The sequence below is a fragment of the Amblyomma americanum genome, chromosome 4 (genome assembly GCF_052857255.1).
Source record: "Amblyomma americanum isolate KBUSLIRL-KWMA chromosome 4, ASM5285725v1, whole genome shotgun sequence".
In the NCBI taxonomy this organism is placed as follows: Eukaryota; Metazoa; Arthropoda; class Arachnida; order Ixodida; family Ixodidae; genus Amblyomma; species Amblyomma americanum.
Window position 1 is genome coordinate 202,899,824 of NC_135500.1, and position 25,608 is coordinate 202,925,431.

The 25,608-nt window shown below is 47.4% G+C and overlaps 1 protein-coding gene across 1 annotated transcript; it reads left to right on the top strand.

Moving 5' to 3' along the window:
• The first annotated feature begins 705 nt into the window (after positions 1-705).
• On the top strand, positions 706-25,448 carry LOC144129096 (glutamate receptor 3-like). The gene is made up of 16 exons (XM_077663006.1): positions 706-1,396; positions 8,225-8,380; positions 10,320-10,571; positions 11,400-11,641; positions 12,736-12,885; positions 13,718-13,906; positions 14,857-14,964; positions 15,510-15,620; positions 16,106-16,315; positions 17,493-17,848; positions 19,761-19,959; positions 20,955-21,199; positions 22,172-22,274; positions 23,083-23,301; positions 24,051-24,182; positions 24,943-25,448. Exons 1-16 carry the CDS (start codon positions 1,273-1,275, stop codon positions 25,144-25,146), a joined length of 3,000 nt encoding a protein of 999 aa, XP_077519132.1. The 5' UTR covers positions 706-1,272; the 3' UTR covers positions 25,147-25,448.
• Positions 25,449-25,608: the final 160 nt, after the last annotated feature.

The following is a 25,608-nucleotide window of genomic DNA, read 5'->3' on the forward strand; positions in this document are numbered from 1 at the left end:
AAGACGGTAAGAGAAACAGAAAATGTATCAGAATTAGATAGCCAATGCAAGGTCGGACAGAAGCGCACAAGTGGGAATGGGACGCGCAAAAAAAAAACAAGCTATCCTCGAGGACACATCAAAAACACATCAGAAAGACTCGCCACTTCACCGTAAACGAAACAAAAAAGGTTGCGCATTTATTCAGAATTGTTATCGGTGAAGTAAACCGAAAAGATAAAACAAACCCCGGTTGTATGCAACAGAGAAAAATTGTCGCCGCTTTCCGCGACAGCGGACGTGACTCGTATAAGAGGGGGAGCTTTATGCCGCAACTGTTTTTTGAGCAGGCGATAAAAGAGGTGGGGATGATGTGCCCGCCAGCAACAATAATGCACCAAACGCCGTCACCACGCATTACGAGCGGACGCATGAACAGAACAGCTAAAGAAAGAAGTTGCACCGCAAAAAAAAATTTCGCGGCAGAGCGGTTGCGCTTGTTGAGCGGGCCTGTATTAGGGAAAGAGCAACCCGATCGCTGGCCGGGCCCGTCGCGCGACTGCAGTTCAGTGGCAGAAGCGTGCCGCCGCTGCCGCCAAGCCGCCGGCGCCATATTGCTCCGGCACGCCCCCTCTCCCTACAAGACCGCCACCCTTCCCTTCTCGCTCTCTCCCAATTTCTCCTCCTCCCGAATAGGGAAGCCTCGCTCTCCCTTCAGCCACACCCACGAACAGTTGGAGGTTCCCGCAATGGCGGCCGTCGTCTCCCCAGTTCGCCGCGGCGGACGCCACTGAAGCGAGCCCGAGCGCTGCTGGGATTTCGCGGCGCGCTTCCGTGCATCGTCCCGGTCCGTCGTCGTGCTGGGATTTTGCCCGAACGGCGTTTGGTCGGACGTGAACCTCCTCCGTGCTTGGAAGAAGTCGCCGTCGGTGTGGTTCGAGCGATTCGCGGTGAAGCTTTGGGACTGAGAGCAGGGGTGAGAGGGAAAGAGAGCCGTGCCGGCGGAGTGTGCTCGTGGCGGACCTGGTGTGCGCGCGCCGCGCTGCCTTCGTCGGACATGGGAGGAGACAGCACGCTGCTCAGCCGGCCGCCGGTGGCTGCTCGGTGACGGCGGTCGACCAGGTGCGCTCTTCGGCATCCTCCTCCTGGCCGCGGGAAGAGCAGGTGTGCGGTGTGTGAGCGTGTGTGCGCGCGCGAGTGTGTGAGTGGGCGCTCGGTGCCGCGAAGGGAAGAACGCTCTCGGCGTGCTCGTCGCTCTCACTCGACGTCTGTGCGGTCGTCACGTTGGCAGACATGGGATGCTGCGGCACTTCCCGAGACCGCCGCTGGTCGGCCAAGTCGTGGGTGCCGGTCGTCTTCTTGTTGCTGGCGTTGCACCTGGCCTCGGAGCAGCATGGCGCAGAGGCACTGAAGATAGGTAAGAGACTTCGTTCGCGTGCAGGCTCAATAACGCTGTGTACGAACTGCCTGCTAAATTTTCATTACAGTGCCCCTAAGAAGAACTGCCCCTACAAAGAACGTATGTGCAGTTCGGTGCGCATAATGATCTAGGTTTCGAAACATCACATTTTGCAAGCGCTCAGGGGGAGCCATGCTTTACTACTTACGCATGACATAGCTATATCGTGCACTGAAGGCGTCGCAGGATGTCGCCAGCACAGACCGCAAAGGCGCTGTTCGAGTCTTATATATGAGTATATGGGATATTGTGCTAAACTGTTTCGTCTTTGAAAAATACCAGTACTCGCTGTGCATTGTCTGAAACAACGTTCAAGACAGCGGAGTCTATGGCACAGAGAAAGCTGAGTGTGGAAACAATCACAGTCGCCGGTCACGTTAACGGAACGTACATAGTTCCTGAAATCTCAACATTGCTCGGGTATTCAAACATCATTTTAAAATGTACGCTTTGTCAGAAAAAGAAACGACGAAACATTCATGAGGTATTATCGAGAAAGACGCTGTAATTGGGTAGTCAGATGGGAATATGATACATTTCAAGCAGAATTACAGTGAGTCTAGCTACGGTTAAATCTTTTAACTCTTTGTTGGTAGCTTTAGACATAGATCATCACTTCAGATATCTGTTCACGCCTCTAGGCTTTTATTGCGCTGTTGCCTGGGATTACCAGAAACAGCACCTGTCTCCGGACGTGCCGTAGAAGTCAGAAGCTGCACAATACCCAGCCCATGCTCATTTTATAAACCACCACATTTAACACCACACCTTTAGGAGCCGTAAAAGCCCTTAACGGCAACGCCAGCCGATGGCAGCTTTTACAGAACTTCAAGTTTCTTCATTCAGTGGCAAGAATTAGAGCTGTAATGTAAGTCTTTCGATGCTCCTACCTTAGACACGGCCTGATCGTAGTGAACAGTTAAAATAAAGCGCAGTATGCGTTTAAAAGTGCCCTACATTTAATCGAGGCGATTTTTTTCTTCTCGAGAGAAGTGCGCCTCCGAGCAGGACTTTTTTTTTTCAAGTTTGGAGCTCCGCTGTGTTTGGCACGATAGGGCAGCTACAACTGTACATATGTGAATCTATAGAGAAACTGCAAGCTTTTTTGCTACATAGCCACCTGGAGCCAACTAATCCATGAACGTCGAAGTAAACTGCTTAAAACAAAAGATTTTCTCTCTCGAGCACCACTCTCTGTTCCTCCTATTACTAGGGACAGTGGTGTTGATTCCGAGCAAGTTCCAAGGCACTAGCGGCCGGCTTCTTCGCTGCCCGCCTGTCTCGTGAGCCCACATGAAGGCCGGCGCCAAACCGTGTGGTGGCGCTGCTCGCCAACGGAGCAGAAAGAAGCGCTCCTTTCGACCCGGGGTCAGGGACCGAGCGGGCCTCCTCAGAAAAAGAGCCGCCTTTGAAGCGCTTCTCTATATCGACGGTATAGACTCGCCAAACCAGCGCTCCTCGGTTCACCTGCGTATATCGAGGAAAACCCGAATGTGCTCGCGGTGTGGCAAAAATGCGAAGCTTCCTTGCTTAAGTGCTTGCGTTGCGCTGCCGTTTGGGCATCCCGGTTATCGTTTTCTTCTCCTATTTCTGAATTCTTCTATTTCCGTTCCTTTTCGTCTGGCCACTTAGTCTTTCTCTTGGGTTGGCGCGTTGCGTTCAGAAACAAATGCTCCTTTTTCATCGAAACTTTCTTCTGGATAACCTCCCGCCATCACCTCCCCAACCTCGCAATCTTTCTCTGTTTCTCTTTTACACCTTTAACACGTAACATGCTGTTTTCATCAAAGAATTTCTCCTCACGACTCAAGGAGCACATCATCAAAAAGGGCTGTGCCCCTTCCAGTCGTGCCAGCCAAACCTCTGAGAAAACCAAACAGGAAAACATCCCGGTTTTTGTTTAAAGCTGAACGGATCAGCCTGAAATTTCAGTTCCAGCACTTGCAGTTCCTGGGGAGGTCTACATCCGCCTGATGACTGTAACAATCAAGGGAAGAAAAACAGGAAACTTATGTTGATTCACTACTCAATGTGTCTGGCTTGTTTTCTGTCTGCATGCAAGCCTGCCAATACCTGGGGTGCAGCAGAAGTAGTGACACTCTCGTGTAAAAAATCCCCTAAAAAGCAGGAAACAGCAAATTGAATTATACAGAGTATTCGTACATGTTTTTTACTTGGCGACGTGCTAGAGAAGGTAAACAAATTTTTTTTTTTTGCAACAACGAAATAGAAAATCAATGCAGACATTGTTTGAAAGAAAGCATATTGCTTCAGGAAGTAAGCCAAATGTCGAGGGCTTGAAGCCCCTTTAACTGACAAGCAAAAGAACACAATTTCAAAAGATCAACCCAGCGCGACGGAACAAGGACATGGATACAAAACAAGAATACACAACACAGGACAGCGCATGTCTTGTGTTGCTTGTTTCCCGCATCCTTGTTGCGTCGCGCTGGGTGAATCTTTTCCTAAGAGACCACAATCCTAAGAGACCACAAGAAAGACAAGATCAGGTGTTTTCGCGATAAGGTGGGAAAGAGTTTTTCTTGTCTCTTCCATTTCTTCCCAAATACTAAAAACGTTTAGTTATTTTCACATCAACGCGGCAAGATCCGGTCAGTAAAGTCAAAATATTTTTTTTTTGTTTTCCTGATTTATCTACATAATTTTTTTTTCATATTAGAAATAATTTTATGACTGCTGTAACAAAATTGCGCTGTTAAATCTCCCGAAAGTTCTTTCTATTATACCTGTTCTGCTTGAAGAGTATGACGAAATAGCGTTGATGGGTTCATGCCTATATATGCGGAATTGATGATTCCCGGCCTTACATTCATAGATCTCTGAGAGTACTCACGCCACTCATGGTGCAGTGGCAAGTGATGCCACCGGTGGGGCTTGTGCGACCTATGTTGTTTTTCCCGAGCAACCTCTTTCCCGAGCAATCATTAATTTAACTGTCACTTGCCTCAGTGGTCAGTTTGCTCACAATCCGGAGGGCAGGTTGTGATGACGCCACAATGTCACGTGATCTAGGTGGCCCGCCTAGTTGCTTCTCTGGAGATTTTTCACTCACAACGCTGACGCCGCATTTTCTGCGGAAAGTTAGTCTTAACGCAACAGCGCTAAAACTACGAGCGATGCGTCGGTGCGGTCTGTACAGGTGGACCGTACAGCAAGGAGCACATTACGTAGGTGATAGAGCTTAATAATGACCCGATAAGTTAAGTGAAGTTAACTAATCACTTATTTAAGATTTTATTGGGCAAGATAATGTTGCGCAATTCAAAGTCGTCACACTCGAAGGTGAGTCCAGTTTTTAAATTTTCATCATAGGCAATGTGGTTGGAAATGTCGATGTCAAAAATACGCATTTGGAAAATCGTTGCATTGGCTTTCTTGCATTACACAATTAAAAAATGGCTTTGCTGCACATGATATCGTCGCTTAAATCAAGTTATCTTCTTCTAAATCATCAAATACGAAAACGGCGTCTGCATTTTATGCATAAGAAATGCGTGCGAGGCCATTTTATAAATATGCAATGCGGGAAAGCCAGCTCGAGGAGCTTTCGAATGCTTATTTTTGAAGTTTATCATTTCGAACTACATAGCTGATTAAAAAAAAACAATTTGAACAGGGCTCACTTTTGATGTTGACGGCCTTCAGTTTCGCAATATGACCGTGCCTCCTACGCTCAAAAATTTAAAAAAAACTTGACTTGTTGCTTTAGTTAATTTCCGCCTAAATATCCACCCAAATCTGGAACTTGATGTCATCTTTTCTGTCCAATCCGCCTGCACAAACCATTATGACGTATCTCTCACACTTATCGATATAAAAATCTCTTAACGTTAAGAAAAATTCTACTGTATTTTTGCTCTGAATATTCCAAAAAGTCTACAGGGCTAAGAATATGTGCCATAAGGCTGTGTCAGTATTCATTACGTTATTACCCTCATGCTGCAGACCAAGATATTAGATTTTTTGGCCAAAGCGTATATTTTTGTTATGAATTATTGTGATGCAGTTTATATTGACATATGTAGAGTGAGAAATATATGTTATAGAAGAAATTTGAAATTCATAAATTTGAAAGATAACGTCTTGACCTGCATTATGGCGCTAGAAAGGCAACTGGACAAACGGAATGAAAATAGATAAAACAGTGCTTTACAAAGTATGATCACTTCAGAAAACCGAAACAGAGAAAAATGGCGATTGTTCGAGCGTTTTCCCGCAATGCAGAGACACCGCGGCTTATGAAACAATTTTTTTTAGAGCACTTCCTTACCGATTTCAGCATCGAAACTTCGGGAGAGCGTTAAATAATAACATACAAATGAATAAAACAATTATAAAACATAATTTTTGGCCATTTTTGGGATTTCAAAGCCGCGCCCCGCCTTAAACACCAGTCGTTAAATGCTGAGAATAGAAATTTGTACTGAAATTACATTCCATCCAGAGACAAGATCCTCCTCTTACTTATTTGACATGGAACGCATGCTTCGTACTCTGCTATCTTCTCCCTCAACTATAAGCAAGGTCTGTTCAGCTATGCTTCTATTTACGACCAGTCAACACGCCACGACGGCTGTGTGACCAATGCGTTCCACTGCTAACCACTACTTTGTATGGCCCTTCTCCTCAACGGTGGCCGAACTTCGATGGAGGGAGACAGAAAAGAAATAGCCGTACACGAAATTGTGCGGAAGATTAAATAACCCCATTGTTCCATTCGTAGTCAGTTCGGAGGCCCTGGCGCTGTGCACGAGGTGCGCAGGTTACTGCACCTCCTACCAGAAACTGCTCTTGCGCAAATGTAACAATTACGACACGCGCTGAAACGTGATTATTACAACCGTACACTTTACTGTGCGGGTCATTTTTACATCTCCATCACATGAACTGTGCGCGCAAGATGCTTGGCCACAAGGTTAGGTATTATGGTTTATGGGGGTTTAACGTCCCAAACCGACTCAGTCGACTCAGGGACGCCTTAATGAAAGGCTCGGGAAATTTCGACCACCTGGGGTTCTTTAACGTGCAATGACATCGCACAGTACACGGGCCTCTAGAATTTCGCCTCCATTGCCACCACTCCTGAGCCACCGCGGGGGCTCAAGGTTAGGTATTACTAACTTAAACCTTGCTTGCCACTCGCTAACACCTCCAGTTACCAATAACGAGTGCCTTCTCCCAAAATAGGGCTGTTAACGTAATAAAGAGATTGTCAACGTAATAACGTCAAGTAGTGCTCAGTCTCAATGGTGTCATATCTGGGCTGTAGGCTACGACTCAACTCAAAACCTGGCATACTTTCCTCCTCTTACCGCAGTTCTTACTAATAAATGGCTTTACGCCACGATAGTAAATCCGCATTAGGCCCTCCCTATGTCCCAGCTGGAGGTTCCCCGTCAACCATTAGAATCGGGCAATAGTAGCGAAAAACGATGGCCAAGCAAGGGGGTGGGGCAGCATTCGCCACATAGGGCACAAAAGCATTAAAGGAGTACAGACACCTAATTTTGGGGACATGTTTTCTTCTTAATGATGCGGAGGACACTACTACGCATTAATTGCCGTGTGATATAGCCTACGACAGCTAAATAATTTATAATCAAAATTTTTCTGTCTTGCTGTTTCGGTTTCAACAACCTAGCGATAGCTGTGACGTCAGAGTGTGCCTTTGTGTCACGTGAGGCATAAAAAAATGTCCACAAAATCGCTGATTTGTCGTTTTAATTTACTACAATGCTGAAGCGAGCCTTCCTCAAGAGCCGAAATGACAACAAATGTGGAAGCCGCGATTATATTGCAGTTTTTTCATGTCTCATGCGATCTGTAAGTACACGCGGACGTCACAGTCCTCTTTCGGCTGTTGAAGCCGAAACTGACACAGCACGAAAAAAAAATGTGATTATAAATTATTTAGCGGGTTATGGGTTATGAAGATTTAACGTCCCAAAAGTGACTCAGGCTATGAGGGACGCAGTAGTGAAGGGCTCCGGAAATTTCGACCTCCTGGGGTTCTTCAACGTGCACCGACATCGCACAGTACACAGGCCTCTAGAATTTTGCCTCCATTGAAATTCGATCGCCACGGCCGGGGTCGAACCCGCGTCTTCCGGGCCAGTAGCCGAGCACCATAACCACTCAGCCACCGCGGTGGCTCTAAGTCAAATATGGGTGTGTTTCAGGAATTGCACATGCTTTTCTCGAACGTTCGAAAACGAAGCACACCAAACAGAATGACAGTTCTTCTATCTGTTGATGCAGTAACGCGTTTATGGGGGCAATAAACGGTGCACAACAGAGAAGTCATGCACGGCATGACGAAGTATGCCTACCTTTGGAGCAGCTGACGGACCAGCTGGCGTTGGTCACTCTGACATCCTCAGCTTCGTGCTCTGTCGTCTTTAATTAACTTTTATTTTCTCTCCGTTTGGTAAAGTTGAGCTCGCAACCATAACCGCTGATCCTGATGCTATGTTAAGCAGCACTTCATTCGCAACATAACACCAGCATTTTGTTTTCATTAAGCTTGAAAAAAAAAACAATGCAAGGTTCTCGCATGTATAATGTGCATTTTATGCATTTCAGCGTAGTTTAAGATGATCCTGGCTAGCATCGGGCGTGGCATCAGTTTTAATTTGATTAATGAATTAAGGATATGTTTCTGCAATTCCGGTTTGCCACGACACAATGAGTCAGTGTTTTAAAACGCCTCTGATGACATTGAGTGGCTGTGAAAAACCAATATACGAGTGTTTTCTGCGATCGCAGGACTCGTCATGGGAGTTAATCAGCCCCACCGTGTCGTCACAGCGTTTCGTGACGTCATCGAGTACACCAACCAACGCGCCCCTGGAGACCGCTACAAGATCACCCCGCTAACAACCAGAGTGTTCGACAACGACACATTCAACGTCACCAACGACGGTACTTTGCTGATTGTAATCATCATGCTTGCTTTGTTAAGATCGCATTATGACCTCCATGTGGCATTTTTAAGCGTTTGTGAAAATAAGGCACTTGTAGCAAAGGAATTCGTCATTTTACATCATGAAGGGCCGCACAAATCACAACTTTCCAGCCCGCATCTCTCCGCCAAATACAGATTCGAAGCCTCGTCATTTCTGCTCATCCTGGCTGTACTAAAAAAAAACGCACAGAAATCAACTCCGTCGAGCGTTACTGCAGACGCTCTTACGCCATCTGTTTAAAGGGCATTTCTCATCTGATGGAATATTTGCGTAGTAATGAAATTTCGGATGCAGACCTGACGTCGTTGGGTCACACCATGAAACAAAGTGCTTCTTCTAAATTTATTCGCTTGATCTCATGCTTACTTGCTTTTAAAAAGTAGTAAAAATTAATGAACGTGTCGAGCAGCGCAGTAGATTCATTGTCTAAGGCAGGACAATCTGTTCAAAATTAGAAGCTTTGAACTAGATTGTACAGAACACTGTTTAGCATCAGGAGGGCGCTGCTACCTCAGTCAGGCTTTCGTAAATAAAAGCCTTTCACTTCGTCTCAACGGCTGTCTCATATCCTAATTTAATACACTTTAATGAAATGCGAAAAATAGACAAATGTCTTTATTCTTTTCTTGAAAACTTCGAAGCCCCAACGGGAACAGGCAGACTCATCATATTGGCTAGCAACAGAATCAGTCATGGATGCAGCGGCCTATGTACTTTTGACAAAAACCACACGTCTCTCTTTTCCGCAAGCAGTGAGGCATTACAACATTCACTCTTTAAAAAAAAGTAGTCACGGTTGCTAAATTCAAGGGTAGTAACTGCTTGTCACGCATATTAGTATACTTACGTAGTAACTGCAAGTAATAAAGTTAGGAAGTAACATTTACTGCCTCTAGATGATAGTAGCAAGAAATACCGTTAGCAACATTTACTTCTTACAGAAAGTTGTGAGAAGAAATACTTTTACCAACATTTACTGCATGCTCTAATTAGTCCTTATGGGAACCAACCGATTTTGCCGCAACCGCCCGGCTCTGTGGGAATTAAATGCAAAGGGCTTAACTTTTTGTCCCCTAGGTAAAGGGAATAAACAGTTTGTCTGCAAAGCCAGCCGGTAAAAAAAAAAGCATGAGTTTTTAAATGCGATTTCTAGGGTAATTTTTTTGGCGGTGTAGCTCTATACATCGCTAATCACACATGTTGCAAAAACACTGGAGGGAACTATTAAGCTCCGCCTTATGGGTATGACGCTATAGCATTAATGGGTTAATGCCTATATATGCGGAATTGGTTGTTCTCTACTTAACATCATTGGGAGTCCTCACACTACTGGAGCAGTGCTGCAGCGGTTAAGCGATGCGCCATTGCCCCGCGATGGCAGGTGCTGCCAACAGCGGGGCTAGTGAGACCCAGGTTGCTTTCCCGAGCAACCTCTCGCAACCAGTCATTAATTTAACTGCCATTTGCCGCGGTGTTCAGTTTGCTCGCAATCCGTTGGGCAGGCTGTGATGACACCACAAGGTCACGTGACCTAAGTGACGCACCTAAATTGCCTGAGCGGCCGTTTGCTCCAGCCGTTAGGGAAACCGCAGCGCTCGTGCCCACCTGTTTCTTAAACGTGCATTCAAGCAAGCGTCGCCCTTAGAGCCACGCAGTCGCGGCAGGGCGTCTCCTTGTCCGATCGCACAGCGTAAGTTTGACGCCGGCTCTACTTTCGTGCGGCCCATGTTTCGCTGGCACTTGCTGTAGATTACACAGCAGTATCTGTGACACTGTGAGAGGGATGACACAGCTCCTCTCCCCGCTCCATGGGGGCTCTCACCGAGTGTCTGTACACGCCAATGGCGGTGTAGCACTGTCTCTCACCCAATCGGCTCACGCCATGTCCGACGCAGCCTGCGGTCAGCTGAGCTCGGGCGCAGCGCTGCTCGTGTCCCCGGACGGCGGCACGGTGCTCGAGGCGCTGGCGGCCGTCTCGTCTCGACTCCAGGTGCCGCTGCTGAGCGCCTCGGCGGCGCGCAGCCCGGCCTCGTCGCGCCTCACGCGCTTCGGCCTCACGCTCAGGCCGCAGGCGCACGGGCCGCTGGCCGCCCTGGTCCACAGCCTGCGCTGGCCGCGCGTCTACTACATCTACGACGCCGCCGAAGGTGCGTGCAGTGTGCTTACGTGGGCTGGCTCTTTCGCCTTCTCTCTGCATACGGAGATAAATTGATGACATGCACAGACACCCGGTTTTTTCTTTATCTGTGTGTGTCATCCGTTCCTCTCTGTAATCGTCTTCGTCGGTGTATAAATTATGCATAGCAGCGTCTATCAAAGCTGATAAGCCCACATTGAAGCTTTCTTGACATAATAATAATAATAATTGGTTTTTTGGGGAAAGGGAATGGCGCAGTATCTGTCTCATATATCGTTGGACACCTGAACCGCGCCGTTAGGGAAGAGATAAGGGAGGGAGTGAAAGAGGAAAGGAAGAAGGAGGTGCCGTAGTGGAGGGCTCCGGAATAATTTCGACCACCTGGGGATCTTTAACGTGCACTGACATCGCACAGCACACGAGCGTCTTAGCGTTTTGCCTCCATAAAAACGCAGCCGCCAAGTCACCGCATACCGAACTTTGTGCCAGAAGCCTCTGGTATCGGCGTCCAGTGAAGAGCGAAAGCGGTAATGCCCCTCACCACCTAAAGCAGCACAACCAGCAAGATCTGGCGATTGCACCATTCACGCTTGGTCATGCACGTTATTCAACCACAGTCGCCGTGGACCAGAAATGCTTGACAGAAACTGCACGCCCGCCTCGTGTGAAGCCGATAAAGTGAATCTTATTGCAATGGCTCAGCGACATCTTAGTGAAATGGGGTGTGAGTTGGGAAGCCAATACCACCGTCTCTTTGTTCGAAAGGCACCAGCACGTTTTCTTCGGGGCGCGTTATAAGGGGTGCAGTGCAATGAGCACTCCGCGAATGCTGCCACAGGCCTGGACAGGCTGCAGGAGATCCTGGCCGCGCTGCCCGCCGACTACCCGCTCGAGGTGCAGCACGTGCGCCGGATACGCGGAGAGAAGGCCGCCTTCGAGTTCCTCCAGGAGCGGGAGAACCACGAGTGGGACACGGACAAGTTCATACTGCTCGACTGCAGCCTGGAGACGGCGCGCCGCATCGTACAGTACGCGTACGGAAAGCGGCGAGCCTACTACACCTTCCTCTACGCCCGATACGTGAGTGCACGTTATCACGTGTCCCTGAGTTGCTTCTGTCTATCTGGCATTGCGTACGTTTATTCCAACTCAAAAAGCATAATGCGCAGATTTATCACCTAATTTTTATTTTATTTTTTATTGATGTTTTCTTAGCATCTTAGTGTTAATGCTCACCCTAGGCGGTGCCTTCAACGAGCGGTACTTGAAAAAAAAATAGGCAAAGGTTTAACCCAGCTAAACCTAAGTAGCCAAAGCGAAGCTTGAAAGTTAAGCCTGGTAAAGCTTGGCTAGACTTGGTTGTTGCTCGGTGGTAATCACTTGCGTTTAGCCAAGGTTCACCAGGCTTAACTTCCAAGCTTTCGCTTTGGTTACTCCTGCTGTTAAATCGTCGAGGGCTGTTGCAATCCGTTGGCACCGGCTGAGAGGCAGCGGAGGCTATGTGGACGGAGCGAGCGCACGGCTCCGGCGCAGCTGCGACTGCGGGACGTCATGGCAGGCGCTCGGTTTCGGCGGCTGCGGCTGAGTGACGTCACAGCTGTCACGTGGTTTCTCCTCAGTTCAAGGTCAATCTCGTGCACACAGTGCACATGGCGAAGAAGCTACGGAGAGGAATAGCACAAAAAAAAAAGAATGGCTATTCAGCTGTTTCCTTGCAGTGCCTTAAATCCGGCTCATGTTGACAGACACTAACGTCACTTCATCTATTTCAAGTCTCTTTTTTTACTAACTCAATGCGGGAGCAAAAGCGCCAGAGAGACGCATTGTTTTGTTGAATATACGGTCCGCCTGTCTCATTTCTGGACCCGGTGGTATTTATTTCCTACTGAAAGCTGTAAATCTTCAGCTGTGCTAGGTTTGCTCGCCGAAACAAATAAAAACTGCGGAAATGAAGTCTAGTCCGAGCAGAACTCCTGAGAAGCCTCTGCTGCACTTTAGTTCGCCTGTTTATTCTTATTTATTTGTTTATTTATTAATTTATAAAACCAATTATATGCACAAATTTATCTGACCTGATTAATTCACTGTCAGTTTCTCGGTACTTCCGGCAATGTTATGACTGCTGTGCCTTGCCTACAGTCGACATCGCTCTCAACAAACTGTGCCCTCCGCAGACGCTTCCCGAGCACTGGCAGGACACCAGGGTGTACGACCAGAGCAAAGTGCTGGCCCTGCGGATCCTCCAGGAGGACGCCAGCAGCCACCACAGCGCTGTCAGGGCGGCCAGCAGAGACTCCTACTACAGCTCCTCCGAGAGCGTCACGGTGAGCGAGGCTTGGTTCCCCTTAGGATCGGAATGTCTCTCAAATGCCGCGCGACGTCAACGCCACGGCTAGGAAACCTAGTTCAATAGCCGCAATAAACACGAGACTAGAATAGAGCATGATATCAAAAAGATAGCTCTCCACATTCTTTTGAGCCCCTATTTTATGCCATTTCAACCTCCGGCGTAGTCTACCCCGAGCTCGTGGCAATGAGAGCGCTCGAAACCTTCTTGGTATCTAGCTTATTCGAGTGCTCCGCACTGCACCTGAACTGCTTTCATCTCAAGTAACTGCGTTTGGAGCAAGTTTTCTCTTCTTTCTTTTGTATGAATTCGCTCCGATGTGGAGACACAACGTGTCCCTGCTCAAGCCATGCTCAGGCACGGCTGTGCGTCAGAACTCCTCTCTGCAGCGTTCAGTGGCATCCGGTTTACTTACGTTACATGCCTTCCAGCTTCCTCTCTCTGTTCGGATGTTCTTACGTGCAAATCTTCCGTGCACTTGCCCTGCAGAAGCGATACTAGCTGCCCCAGAAGTGACATAAAAAAATGCTTTCAAGATGGTAGGCTGTCGATCATATTATCAGTGCATTTTCGTTTTCTGTTCCACCGAGCTTTAAGGATACGGTATGTGAAGCGTTGTGGTACAAGCAAGAGAATCAACTTTCCAGGATCGGATGTGGCATCGCTCAAGCAGTTCATAATCTGAATGACACCTGTTGACGCATGAGAGCTCTGAAGATGCCAGAAGCAACGCGAAGTTGTGCGCGGCGAGTGGCTTTTGGCGCCTAATTTCCCTTTGCCTCCCCTGTGGCGTCCTTATTCTCCATCAGGAGGAAGAAGCCTTGGCGTACGATGCAACGCTAGTGGTGAGCGACACGCTGACGCGCCTGTCCCGCGAGCGCCCGGAGCTGGGCCTCGAGCTCTACCAGGACGCGACTTCGGGCCAAAACTCCCAGTGCTACGGCTCGCCTCTCGTGCCCTACAAGCACGGCCAAACCATCGCCGAGCTGCTCAAAAAGGTGACACCAGCGCTCCTCGCGCGTGTCTCGCTGTGTCGTCGGATTTTCCGAGCGGTCCAAACAGCCTAGCACTCTAACTGGCGCAAACATTAAGAGGAATCGATCTTCCGTAGATCTTGCTTTTGCTTCCTCACAGCCAATTGAGTAAGGTACGAGAACAGCCATCGCTGGCTTCGAGCTTTTGTAAAATCAGTAGAAATTTTAGTGCTCGAATAAAATTTTCCAGAAAAGTTGGCTCAATCTTAGCGCTTGTTCAATTTAGTGTTGTCTAGTTTGAACAAGCATCGTATGGCAATCAACAGCAGCAGCAGCATAAGAGGCACGAGATAATATTCTTGCAATGAAATGAGCCCCACAAACGCAAGTGCAGACCCTGTGTTTGCATTGAGCGTAGCGCTGGTCCTGGATTCTTTTTCTTTGCATACGCGAAGCACGTGTTGGCATTCTCCCAAAATTTCATTAAACATGATACTTTAGAACCGCCCGCCACTCATAACTAACACACTCGCTTAAGTTGAAATTATTCGATACAAAAATCACCCGAGACCAATAGCAATTGCGAAAATGAGCCATTATATGCTCTGCACTACTTTGGCGACCTTCGGAGGGACAGTTACTATTTCTCCTTCACTTTGATGACTTTTCTTTTGTAAACTTATTGCCGGGACAGTGCATGTATCGTTGTAGTAGGCAAGTACCTATCATACAGGGGCTGTCTACCCATATTAGGAAAGCTGCATTTTTTAGCCATCACAAAAAATTGTTCCTCTCGTCTAACCTTGCGCATCAACAAAAAATAGGCGTGGAAGATGTAATGAACAACAGCTGCCACCTTTACGACTAGAACACAGAGCACGTCCAAAGCCTGCTCCTTTAATTAGTTAATTTAAGCTCACCCGTAAACGCGAAGCTGTACAGCAGTAATCTTTTGTCGATCCTCTTTTATACAGACCTCTGTCAACGGCACCACTGGCCAGATTATGTTCGACGAGCAGGGACAGCGAGTCGGTTACACCGTCGACGTCATGGAGCTCACGTCACAGCAAAAGATGCAAAAGGTACTCCTTCTACTTGTCTATACCAGAACTACGACGTCAGAAAACGGGAGCGCTCTCTGTTCCAGTTGCCCATTTTACAATGCTGTAAAAGACTGGAATTCCTTTATCCATGTGCTTCCTACTTTGCTCGAATTTTCCGCACAGTACCTTAACAAAGGAGCGCCAACAGGTATGTGATTACATTCGAAGATTAAAAAAAAATTCAAATGCAATTCATGCCTTGCACACTGTCTCCTAAACCATCTCACAGAGAACTACCCCGCAGTGAAATATTTAACGCACGCCAAGTATCAATACGCCCCTGCTACATGTTCAGAACTTTATAGTAACCTCATCCACATGAAATTGTAATAGTTTTTATTCATGCGTGAGAGCTTGGGTTATTCTGACCTTCTCCTTTTTTTTATTCTGTTTCGCTCTTCCCTTCTTGTTCTCGCTGTATTTTTGTTTATCAGTGATTTTCCCTCTAACGCTTTCTTCAAATCACGTGGACTCCTCCAAATTCAAGTGCTAACCAACTTCAATCACATTTTTGTACCCCGCAGATCGGCTACTGGTCCCAAGCAACCGGTTTCATAAAGCAGCCAGATACCAGAGGCTATCAGCCAACCTGGGCCGAGCCATCTGTGAAGAAACTTGTCGTCACGACTATTGTGGTAAGCGGTTCAATGAATCAGGGTGGCAAAACTACCAAGTAAGGTTTTTGCCGCAAAATGAGAATATTTTCCAAGTTTATTCTTACCGGTTACATCGCGAGATTCTGTTGAGACGCCAACAGGACAGGTTTATTCCAGCCCGACGAATATCGGCGTGAGCACGACTATTGTGGTAAGCGGTTCAATGAAGTAGGGTGGCTAAACTACCAAGCAGGGTTATGCCACAAAATGAGAATATTTACCACGTTTACTCATGTTGCTTACTTCGCGAGATTCAACAAGAGCTAGCCTAGTATGGGCGAGCGCGCGCAGACGAAAAAAGTAGTGCGAGGCACGGGCATGAGCTGGACACGGAAATCGAACTCTACGCCTCGTTTTCTAGAGTAAAATGCAAAGCCGCGTAGCGTTGCAAAGTCCTATACAACATTAAATGCTCAAAATGGAGTTGGAGACCACGTAGGACACACTGTGCTTCTCTTCCGCAGGAGCCCCCCTTCCTCATGTACAAGAACGCCAACGACACCAGCGAAGACGAGGACAATCTTGAAGGCTACTGCAAGGATCTGATTGTCAAACTGATGCGGTCTATGGGCCGAGAGTACAGCATTCGTATCGTCAAAGACAACAAGTACGGCGTACGGGACAAGTCGTCGCAGTCTGGATGGAATGGCATCATTGGAGAGATCCTCAGGAAGGTAAGAGCACAGTAAACGGTCATTTTGTTTGGCGCACTAACGTAGCAGATTAATAACGGCAAAAATTTTTATTAACTGGATAACATTACGTACAGCTTCCCCATGAAATTTTTTGCAAAAAAAAAAAACGCGCAAAACACGACAGAAAAGGGAAAGAAGCGACAAACGAGGCGTTTTTTCTTTTGTGGCCTCTTTCCGCTGTCCTTCATTTTTCGCGCTGGTTTTCTTGCCAAAAATTAAACTTCACCAACTAGCCGAACTCACGACCTTAATAATTTCACCATTAAAACTTAGTTTTTCATTCACGTTCTTTCGTATTTTGAGTTTCTTTATGAAACCTGATACTTGCTTTCAAACATCAATTTCTGGGAACTTTATAATATCTTAGTGTGACTAGCTGCGGTAGTTCTGCGGTTGAGGCGCTCGGCTGCTGAGCCCGAAGACGCGGGTTCGATCCCGGCAGCGGCAGTTGCGTTTCGATGGAGGCGAAATGTAAGGCACCCGTGTGCAGTACGATATCAGCGCACGTTAAAAAACCCTGGGTAGTCGAAATTAATCCAAAGTCCTCTACTACGGCGTCCCTCAAATCGATGTGCCACGGATCACTAATACCCGAAACGTATCGTGTCGGTAATGAGGTTACAAGCTCAGAGGAGGAGGAAGAGGAAAGGCGGGGAGGTTAACCGGAAGAATAATGAGTTTGCTACCCTGCACCAATTTTCATTTCTCACAGCGACAGACTTGAAAAGAAAGCAGATGAGATCAAATTTATGGTTGCGGCCTCATGCCAGAGTCTAGATCTTTAAAGGGACAATATTTTTGGGTCTAAAGCGTGGAAGCTACGAGCGCGAGGCGACGGCTTCCACGACAGCGTTTTCATGCGCCTGCGAGCCATGAGGCAGGCCTGCGAGCTGGCGGTGCACGCTCCTAGCTTCCATTCCATAACCACAGATTGTGCCTGTAACAGCAGCTTCGACATGTCGGTTACTCATTTGTAACGGAACAGCGCAGAACAACGGGAATTTTTTTTTCCTCGTTTCTTGCCCAAGGAAGCAGCCCATTTGTTATATCTCCTGTAAAGCGTGCTTTCTTACGTGTATACCCTATATGTGAGAAAGTGACTTATGCTTTAAGATGGTGGAACCCTCGAACCGGTGCTGCTGCTCCATCCCCACAGGAGGCCGACATCGCCGTGGCGCCTCTGACCATTACTTCGGAGCGCAGTCAAGCCGTCTACTTCACCGAGCCCTTCATGAAGTCTGGGCTCGCAGTGCTGGCGCGGCGTGCCGACATCGAGCCGCTGAGCGTGTTCAGCGTGTTCAGTTTCCTGAGGCCCCTGTCTTGGGAGGTGTGGCTCTGCTTGCTGTCGGCATATGTCGCCGTCGCGCTGCTGCTGTTCTTCATCAACCGGCTCAACCTGGCAGTGGCCACGCCCCCGCGCACGCCGCCCGGAACTTGCAGCCACTTCTACAACAGCCTGTGGTACGCGCTGGGGGCCTTCATGTCCGAGGAGTGCAACAATTGCAGACCTAAGTACGTGGTCCCCCCACCCAATTATTCTGTTTCCACAACACTCTAGAAAGAGCACCCCCTCCCCACTCCCCCCCTTCGTTTCAATCAAAATATGCTGCAAATTAGAGGAAGTAAACGATAGGTAGAGAACATGACAGGGGCAAAACATTTTGATTTTATTAATAGAGCTACAGGCTCCGCAGTTCACTCGGCCTAGATCAATGAATTAGCTTGCGTGGATGTAAGAAATGCATATTTTAACAAAACAAAACTCTTTTAGAAGAGAAGAAAGCACGAAGGCCAACTTCTTGTGGCCATTTATCACACACTGTACTGCACCTTAACCGATGACGATTTCCCAAGATTAAATTCATTGCTTAAGCTTTGTAATTTGTTTGTAGCAAATAACAATGCTCAAGGCATACAAAAACAAGCTGTTTTGTTGCTTGGAGCGTTTTATTTCTTTCTCATTTTTCAGGCCACTTTTGAAAAGCAGAATTTAAAGCGCATGCACTATAATTATGATGACAAATAGGTCCTCGGATGGCTCGCAACCGGCGTCCAGCCACCTTATGGTGTGTGTCCTTACATCGTTCCACCTGACGTCATGAATTCGGTTCCTGTGCTGTGAAAGCCAAAATTCGAGCGCTTAATAGTCAAGAAATGCTAAGACCGAACAAAAAGGTAGACAAATGCTGGAAGCCTGACTATTGAACGGCACCCACGAAATTAAATTCCCAGCAGCCAATACAGACGTCGTTTGTGTATTTTATAACGTAGAAGCAGTTAACAAGAATTCGGCGCCGATACTGCGGCCAGCAGCGCCACTTTATAAATATGCAACGCAGAAAAGCCAATTCAGCGCGCTTTGAAATGCGTATTTTTGATGTTTGATGCTTCGAAAGACATTGTCGATAAAGAAAATTTAAAACTTGGCTCACCTTCGATGTTAACGGCCTTCAATACCGCAGTAAAATCTTGCCCCCTAGAACAAAAAAAAAATACTGAATTTCAGTTAATAATCTAATTATTGCCCTCTAGCAAGGACATAATGCCCGCCTTACTGTGAAATTTATATGCAGAGACCGCATCGACGTATCTCTCACAGTTTCTAAAATAAGAATTTGCTAGCGTTAAAAAATTCAGAAGTGGGCTGATGCGGGCTGGTCGGTACATGATGACGGACAGAATGTAACAGCACTTAAAAACAGGACAAAGGGGGCCAAGGGTTCGTCTCGTTCACTTTGTCCAGTTTTGAGTGCTGTTTCACCTTATCCGTCAAAAAAAAAAGCATCGGCCCGCATATCTTTTTCCAGTCTCTTTGTAACCTTTCCTTAATATATCTGTGGCTTAATATTACAGACACTGCAAATTCAGAAGGAAATAAAAAATGGCAGTGGTTTAGCTCTGGTTCAGCCTGGAGTGGCGCGATAGCTACAGCTGGCCGAGTGGAACTTGGTCACGCGACCAACCATGTGAAAAACCACGTTGTTAGCCACGGCGCCACGCCGCCGGAAGCTGCTCCGCACCACCTGACACACTACGTGACAGCGTGGCGGCGCAGCCACAATGTGGCGGCGCCGCCACGCTGAAGGCTCAAAATGCTACTGTAATGTAGCTATCGCTACAAAAAAGGCACGCGAATGCATTTCAGCATCCCGACAAATCGCACTGCTAACATTACTTCTAACATTTTTTTTTTCCTATTCAGGAACGGTTCTGCCCATTCGAGAATTTATCTGGACTTGAACCCAACGCCTCTTGCCTGTCGTTATTTTTGTTATCACGTTATTATTCTTGTAAGTTTACATATTCTTTCAGAAAGAATGGTTAATCAGTATGCCTATGTGCAGTGATTTTTCTCGCCATCAATGTGTAGTGGGTAGGGGCCTTGACATTCGGTCTAATGTCTATCTGCCATCTCTCTTTCCAGATCTGTTGGCAGTCGACTGATCAGCCTGGGTTGGTGGTTCTTTGTTTTGGTGATGTTATCAATGTACACGGCGCAGCTTTGGGTTAACCAGCCTTTCAAAGCCCCCTCGGGACCAGTAAACGATGTCAAGGAACTAGCCATGCAGGAGAAAGTGGAGTATGGAATTGTCAGGGATTCTGCAACAGAAGAATTTTTTAGGGTGAGGAACTCATTACATATCTTTCTTTTCTTTATCCCTGGTTTCTGGCAGATCCATCTGAGAAACCAGGCAGAACTTCCATCTGAGAACTGCATCGTCTCAAGTCTGCTAATGCTTTAACGGTCGTCATCGTATGCGATAGCATAATTATCGTCATTTTCATGGATAACATCTCAGTCGTGCCATCTAAAAAGGTTTTGCATCAAAACAGAGATTATGTTCCTCACAATAACATCTTAAGATTCTTTCATCTTAACGATGTGTTATAGCTTACCACAACATAATTATACCGATTTCAACCCACTGTTGGTGAAATGTGGTTACGTATTGCGCTTATCGCTAAGGTTGCTTGGTTAAACATATTTCATCTGTACTTTTGCCCTCAATTTTATCAATGTCTCGTATTGAACAGCCACGTGGTAAACCTCGTTTAAGACACAAATTCTGATGAGCCATGCAGTGTGCGGGGTTCAATCGGTTTTAGCCATGTAAAGCTTGAACCCAGCCGTGTCTCATCAATTTTTTTTTACAAGGCACTGCCCAGTGGCCACAATCTATTCATGCTGCCGCACCCCAGTGAGTCGCATCTCGACCCCATCTTCTCATCAGCAGCCTTGCTTCTTCACGCTATTATAATTCCTGCAGCAACGCACGCTTAACGAGTTTAAATAAAAGTCGATGGGGTATAAATCATCGAAATGAACACCGCAATCGCAGTTCCTAAATGTTTTCGGTCAAGAAATCTATCTCCTCTCAATCGAATGACCAACTCTTAGGGCTGCGACTGCATGTGACATGGTTCTGAAACAAGTAATCATAACTGTACCATAACGACTGCATCATCAAGTAAACAAAAGATAGGCAACAAAGAGGAGACGGAGTCATGGCGGGAGGTTTAGTGTTGGCTATGTATAGTTTGCAACCTGTCAAGAGCTCGAATACACTGCTAGTAAAGAAGAAGTTTGAAGTAATCGCTCCCAAATCCGTGCTTACAGCGGACCAAGGACTCTTTCTACGCAAGAATGTGGGACTCCATGGCCTCCTTTAACAACACAATGACAGCCACAAATGAAGAAGGCGTGGCTAGGGTGCGCGAGTCAGAAGGAAACTACGCCTTCATAGTGGACACCGCCAAGATACAGTACACCACGCAGAAGGCACCCTGCGATCTCGTCCAAATCGGAGACACCTTCCAGCCGTCCGGGTATGGCGTCGTGGTCTCACACAAGTCGCCACTCAAGTGAGTTACACCTTGCGCAGTTTTTTCTGTGTGCTTTTCTTGTTTTCATTTCCATTTTCGCACGGGTATCTACATATTTCACCCTCCGCAGTGGCGCTGTTGTGAAGGCGTGCAAGTTTTTGCGTAGAATACCATACTGATCTGTTCACAAACTTAGTGTCTACACCACAAGTCACCGCCGCAGTGGCTGAGTGGTTATGGCGCTCGGCTGCTGACCAGAAAGACTCGGATTCGATCCCGGCCGCGGCGGTCAAATTTCGATGGAGGCAAAATTCTAGAGGCCCGTGTATTGTGCGATGTTAGTGCACCTTAATTAAAGAGCCCCAGGGGGTCTAAATATCCGGAGCCCTTCATTACGGCATCCCTCATAGCCTGGGTCGCCTCGGAACGTTAAACCCTATAAATCAAATCAAACCAGAGGTGGTTCTGAACGAAATCTAAACAAAGCCTACCAGCAGGAATGATTTTATAACGTATTCTTGTTCATTTGGTCTAGCATCGCGCACGAAGGCAACGTCAGAAACACTAAGTAAAATGCTATGACTCAAGAGAACAAAATCGTGCGCAGTGACACACGTTAGAAACTGTAGTGCTCTAGATTATATTGAAACTAAGAGTGAAATTAAACGTCCATCTGGTGTTCATTGTGGTCATAATTAATAAATATGACGGGAAAGAAAACGTATTCATCATCATCATTAGCCTGACAACTGCAACTGACAACATTCCCTGCTGAAGCCCATTTCTTCCTCTTGATTTCGACTAGGATGGCATTATCCCGCATTTTTTCCCTCACCCACTCCGCCCGCTTCTTCTTGTAGACTGTCTTGCCTTCCTATAAATATTTCATTTTGTGTATAGACACTGTATAGATTGACTAATAAAATTCTTGAAAGGAATGTTTTCCCAGTTGCCAACACCTTCTTCAGGCGCGATTGAAAAAGACAATGACCTTGCGCTGGCTTCTTTCAGAAAAATTCTGGACGTCACTGTAGCAAGGCTCCAAGAAGATGAAGAGCTTATTGCTCTGCACAAGAAGTGGTTCGGAAATGAAGAGTGCCCAAAGCCAAATCAAGTGAGCTGGCTCCTAGTTTGCTCTTAAATAACAGAACACCAAATAATATAGTAATGTCGAGCAATGGGTGTGACGCTTTCTGTGAGGCAAGCCACTTATCCAGTAAGGAATCAACAGGTGAGACTGCAATATGCCAGTCTGTAAAATGGGAGGTGCATGAACGGTCGATTTTTATTTCTCGAATGAGACAAATCGGTTAACTCATTATTGATGCCTTGACGTCGTCTATCATCTGGCTAAGCTCGGCACGTTCCTATAAGTAGCCCTAAGTATAAAAAACAGTTTTCCCGCAAACGTCTTGTTTTGCATTGTCATGTACTCCTGTATTATGCAACCAATTTCAGATAACTAACCGAACATTGAGACTGCTTTCTGCAGTTGCAGCTCAGCTCCTCATGATCATTCTAGTTCCTGAATGCATGCTTGGTAAAAAAAAAAAATTATGGGCTCGTGCTTGAGAAATAAGTACAGGCACCTATAAAAGAAAGGCCGTGGTTATCGGCTTCGAAATTATCGGGACCTTCAAAACTGCCTACACGGTCCAAGTCACACGATAAGCAGTTGTCCCGGAGGTCGCTGAAGTGGAAAGTATTACACATGTGCTCGAGAACCATCGCGGCCTCCGTTTCTGAACACGCAATTTTGTGATGTTCTGTATTATATGACTAGTAATAATCCTTAATAAGCTGCAGGTACAGTCCAAGAACTCCTATACTTAGCAGCACGATCGTCTAAAACTGATCTCGCCAGCAGATCTTGCCTCCATACGCGTCTCTTACTGGCTTTTTTCGGTTCCTGCTCGGCGCAGAAGGCAGTGCCGCTGGAAGTGACCAAGGTTGGCGGCTGGTTCGTCATCCTGGGGGCCGGCCTGCTGATAGCCGTGGCCGTGGCCGTGGCAGAGGTGTGGTGCAAGTCTCCCGCCAAGCCCAAAAAGGAGAAGAAGCCCAAGGAGCCCAAGGAGCCCAAGCCCAAGAAGGAGAAGAAGAAGAAAGAGAAGATCAAGGAGAAGGACGGCGAACAGATCAAGGTAATTGCTGCATCTTCCGGTAGTAAGCTTTACTCCGCCCCCTTGGACGGAACCATGGAGTGGCGCACGCAGCACGCAACGCAGGCCAGTGATGAACCTGCGGTTTAACTTGAAGGGCCATATCGCAGGCTTCCCTGCATGCTTGCACAACAGTGTTGCTGGTACAGTCAGGCGCCGACTCGCCACGATATGTAATTTCTGTAAGCGCAGTCATGAATTCAGCTAGAACTGCGGAGCACGCTCTATTTACTATAAGTCGCAACTGTACCAATTTCTAGGCTGTATTTGTAGAATAAGAATATCCAATGCGGCGCTTTAAGGTATTTATGCCGAAATTTTGCAAACATTAGACACGCAGTTGTACATCCGCTGCTTCTTACGCCATTTATTGAGCAACAAATTTAATTAGCAATGCCCAATCTGAAGTGTCACTAAGTTTTCAGTTCATAGTCGTCATTAATTGCTGCGACCTCCACAAAGGCTTACAGTGCAAAGTCCGCTATGAAAGGTGCTAAATAATCAGAGGCGAAAAAGTTACGGTCATCAAAGCAACATGTATCGTGGAACGCGTGTTCATTTTTCAGTGTGCTTTATCGCTCACCTCTGTTCCCGACGTCTCTAAACATTCGGACAATTAAGCTGCGTAATATGTCGCAAGTCTGTAGCCATTTTGGGCAGCCAGCTATCTGCGTTAAGCAGCCGCTCTCCCGTCAGTCTGATGGCGAACTGTCTCCGTGTGTTCTTCGCAGGAGGAGGGCGTGGAGGCGCAGCTCCTGCAACCGGGCACCAACCCGAGCGCCTACGCGGGAGGCTACGTGGGCGGAGCCGACCTCACCATCGAGGAAGTGGGCGAAGAAGAAGAGGAAGACGAAGTGGTCAAGGTCGGCGGCGTTTCTGTCACTTCCTTACAGCCTCCGGTTGACAGCTGTCCGCTAAAGCTACTATCGTGAGCCGCCAGTGTTTAAGACCTGCTTAACTCGCTTGCGACCGCCCGAAAGCGTCGTCACGCGAAGCCGCACCTCCTACTTGAGACCCATAGAAAGATGTCCCCGCACGTTCTTTCCTACAGACTAGCGCGAGGGTTCGTAGGCCATGAAAGCGATCGAATCGCATGCATTGAAAGTGGCCTGAAAGCTTTTGTCAAGGCAGCAGTAGTCTAATGCCAGTAACTTCAAAGTAAAAGCATTTTTTGTTTTCGAAACTACAAGGCAGTGCGTATAAAAAAATATTTGGAGCGGTAGCCGTGTGGCTTGTGGAATGTGTAGCAATGGGTGATGATTTTAAGATAGAGGTGGAATTAGGCTCACAATAATTATGTTGGCTGTTGCTTCGCATGTGCACCATAGGTAGAGAACAATTGCACTGCCTACCATCGAATCAGAAAAACTGCGCCGTTCAAAAGCTTCATAAGCATCTTAGCAAGCGCCTATCAGTTCGTGATTATCCGGGGAACGAAACCCAGGCGACGCTGTTCAGTGACGGGCAACACATAGCTCTAAGGAGCCCAACGCGTGGATGAAATCGGTGTGCATTGTTCGTTGCTTCCGAAGATTTCGTCACTCAAAACTGCTTCACCGGTTATGTATCGGCCTCTCCCACTGATGGCGACCGTTCCCAACGCGCTTTCCCACGCGGCCGCAGGTTCCCATCGCCGACGTGGAGAACCTGACCGACTCGGCGGACGACAGCCGGGACATCACGCGCGACGTGACGGCTGACCGGATCGTTCCGCTGGCCGTCAACCCTCTGGAGAACCACCCTGAGATCAAGTCCATCGACCACAGCCCCGTCGAGTCGCCCAAGGGCGGCGGCGGAGGCGGGGGGTACGAGAGCTCTGAAGTCTGAGCGCCCCCCGTCGGCCTCGCGTCCCCCCGAGCAAGCCGCTGGGCAGGCCTGTGCCACAGAGTGGAGAGCGAACAACCTTTTTATATACCCGTGCTGCCGAAACGTCACCAGGGAGCTGAAGTCTGGGGTTAATGCTCGTTCGTCGGTGGCAACTCGATAAGTGGGAATGCCCTGAGTTGCACGGCGCCCAAGCGAACGGGGCTGGCCGATTTGTTCTTTTCATTAACGTCTTGGGCATCTAAGTATTATACACTCTCTCCTGTAAAAAAAAAAATTCATTGCTATGGTAGCGCAGATGTTAATCACTAGCCATTACTTCGTTCGAAGGGATTCGTCAATTCAACCACTGTTTAGGCAGCCCGTTGGCTGATCACGAATTTATTTTCCAACTTAAAAAATAGTTTTCAACGTGACTGAATGCGTAGGCAGGGTTATTTACGGCTTCGTTTCTACTCGAAAGCT

Bases quoted from the DNA above. Each gene is read 5' to 3' on its own strand.
- LOC144129096 (XM_077663006.1), top strand. From the start codon at position 1,273: ATGGGATGCTGCGGCACTTCCCGAGACCGCCGCTGGTCGGCCAAGTCG. The intron at 13,907-14,856 runs GTGACACCAGCG...TCTTTTATACAG, and splicing joins TCGCCGAGCTGCTCAAAAAG to ACCTCTGTCAACGGCACCAC. The intron at 17,849-19,760 runs GTACGTGGTCCC...CTCTCTTTCCAG, and splicing joins TGCAACAATTGCAGACCTAA to ATCTGTTGGCAGTCGACTGA.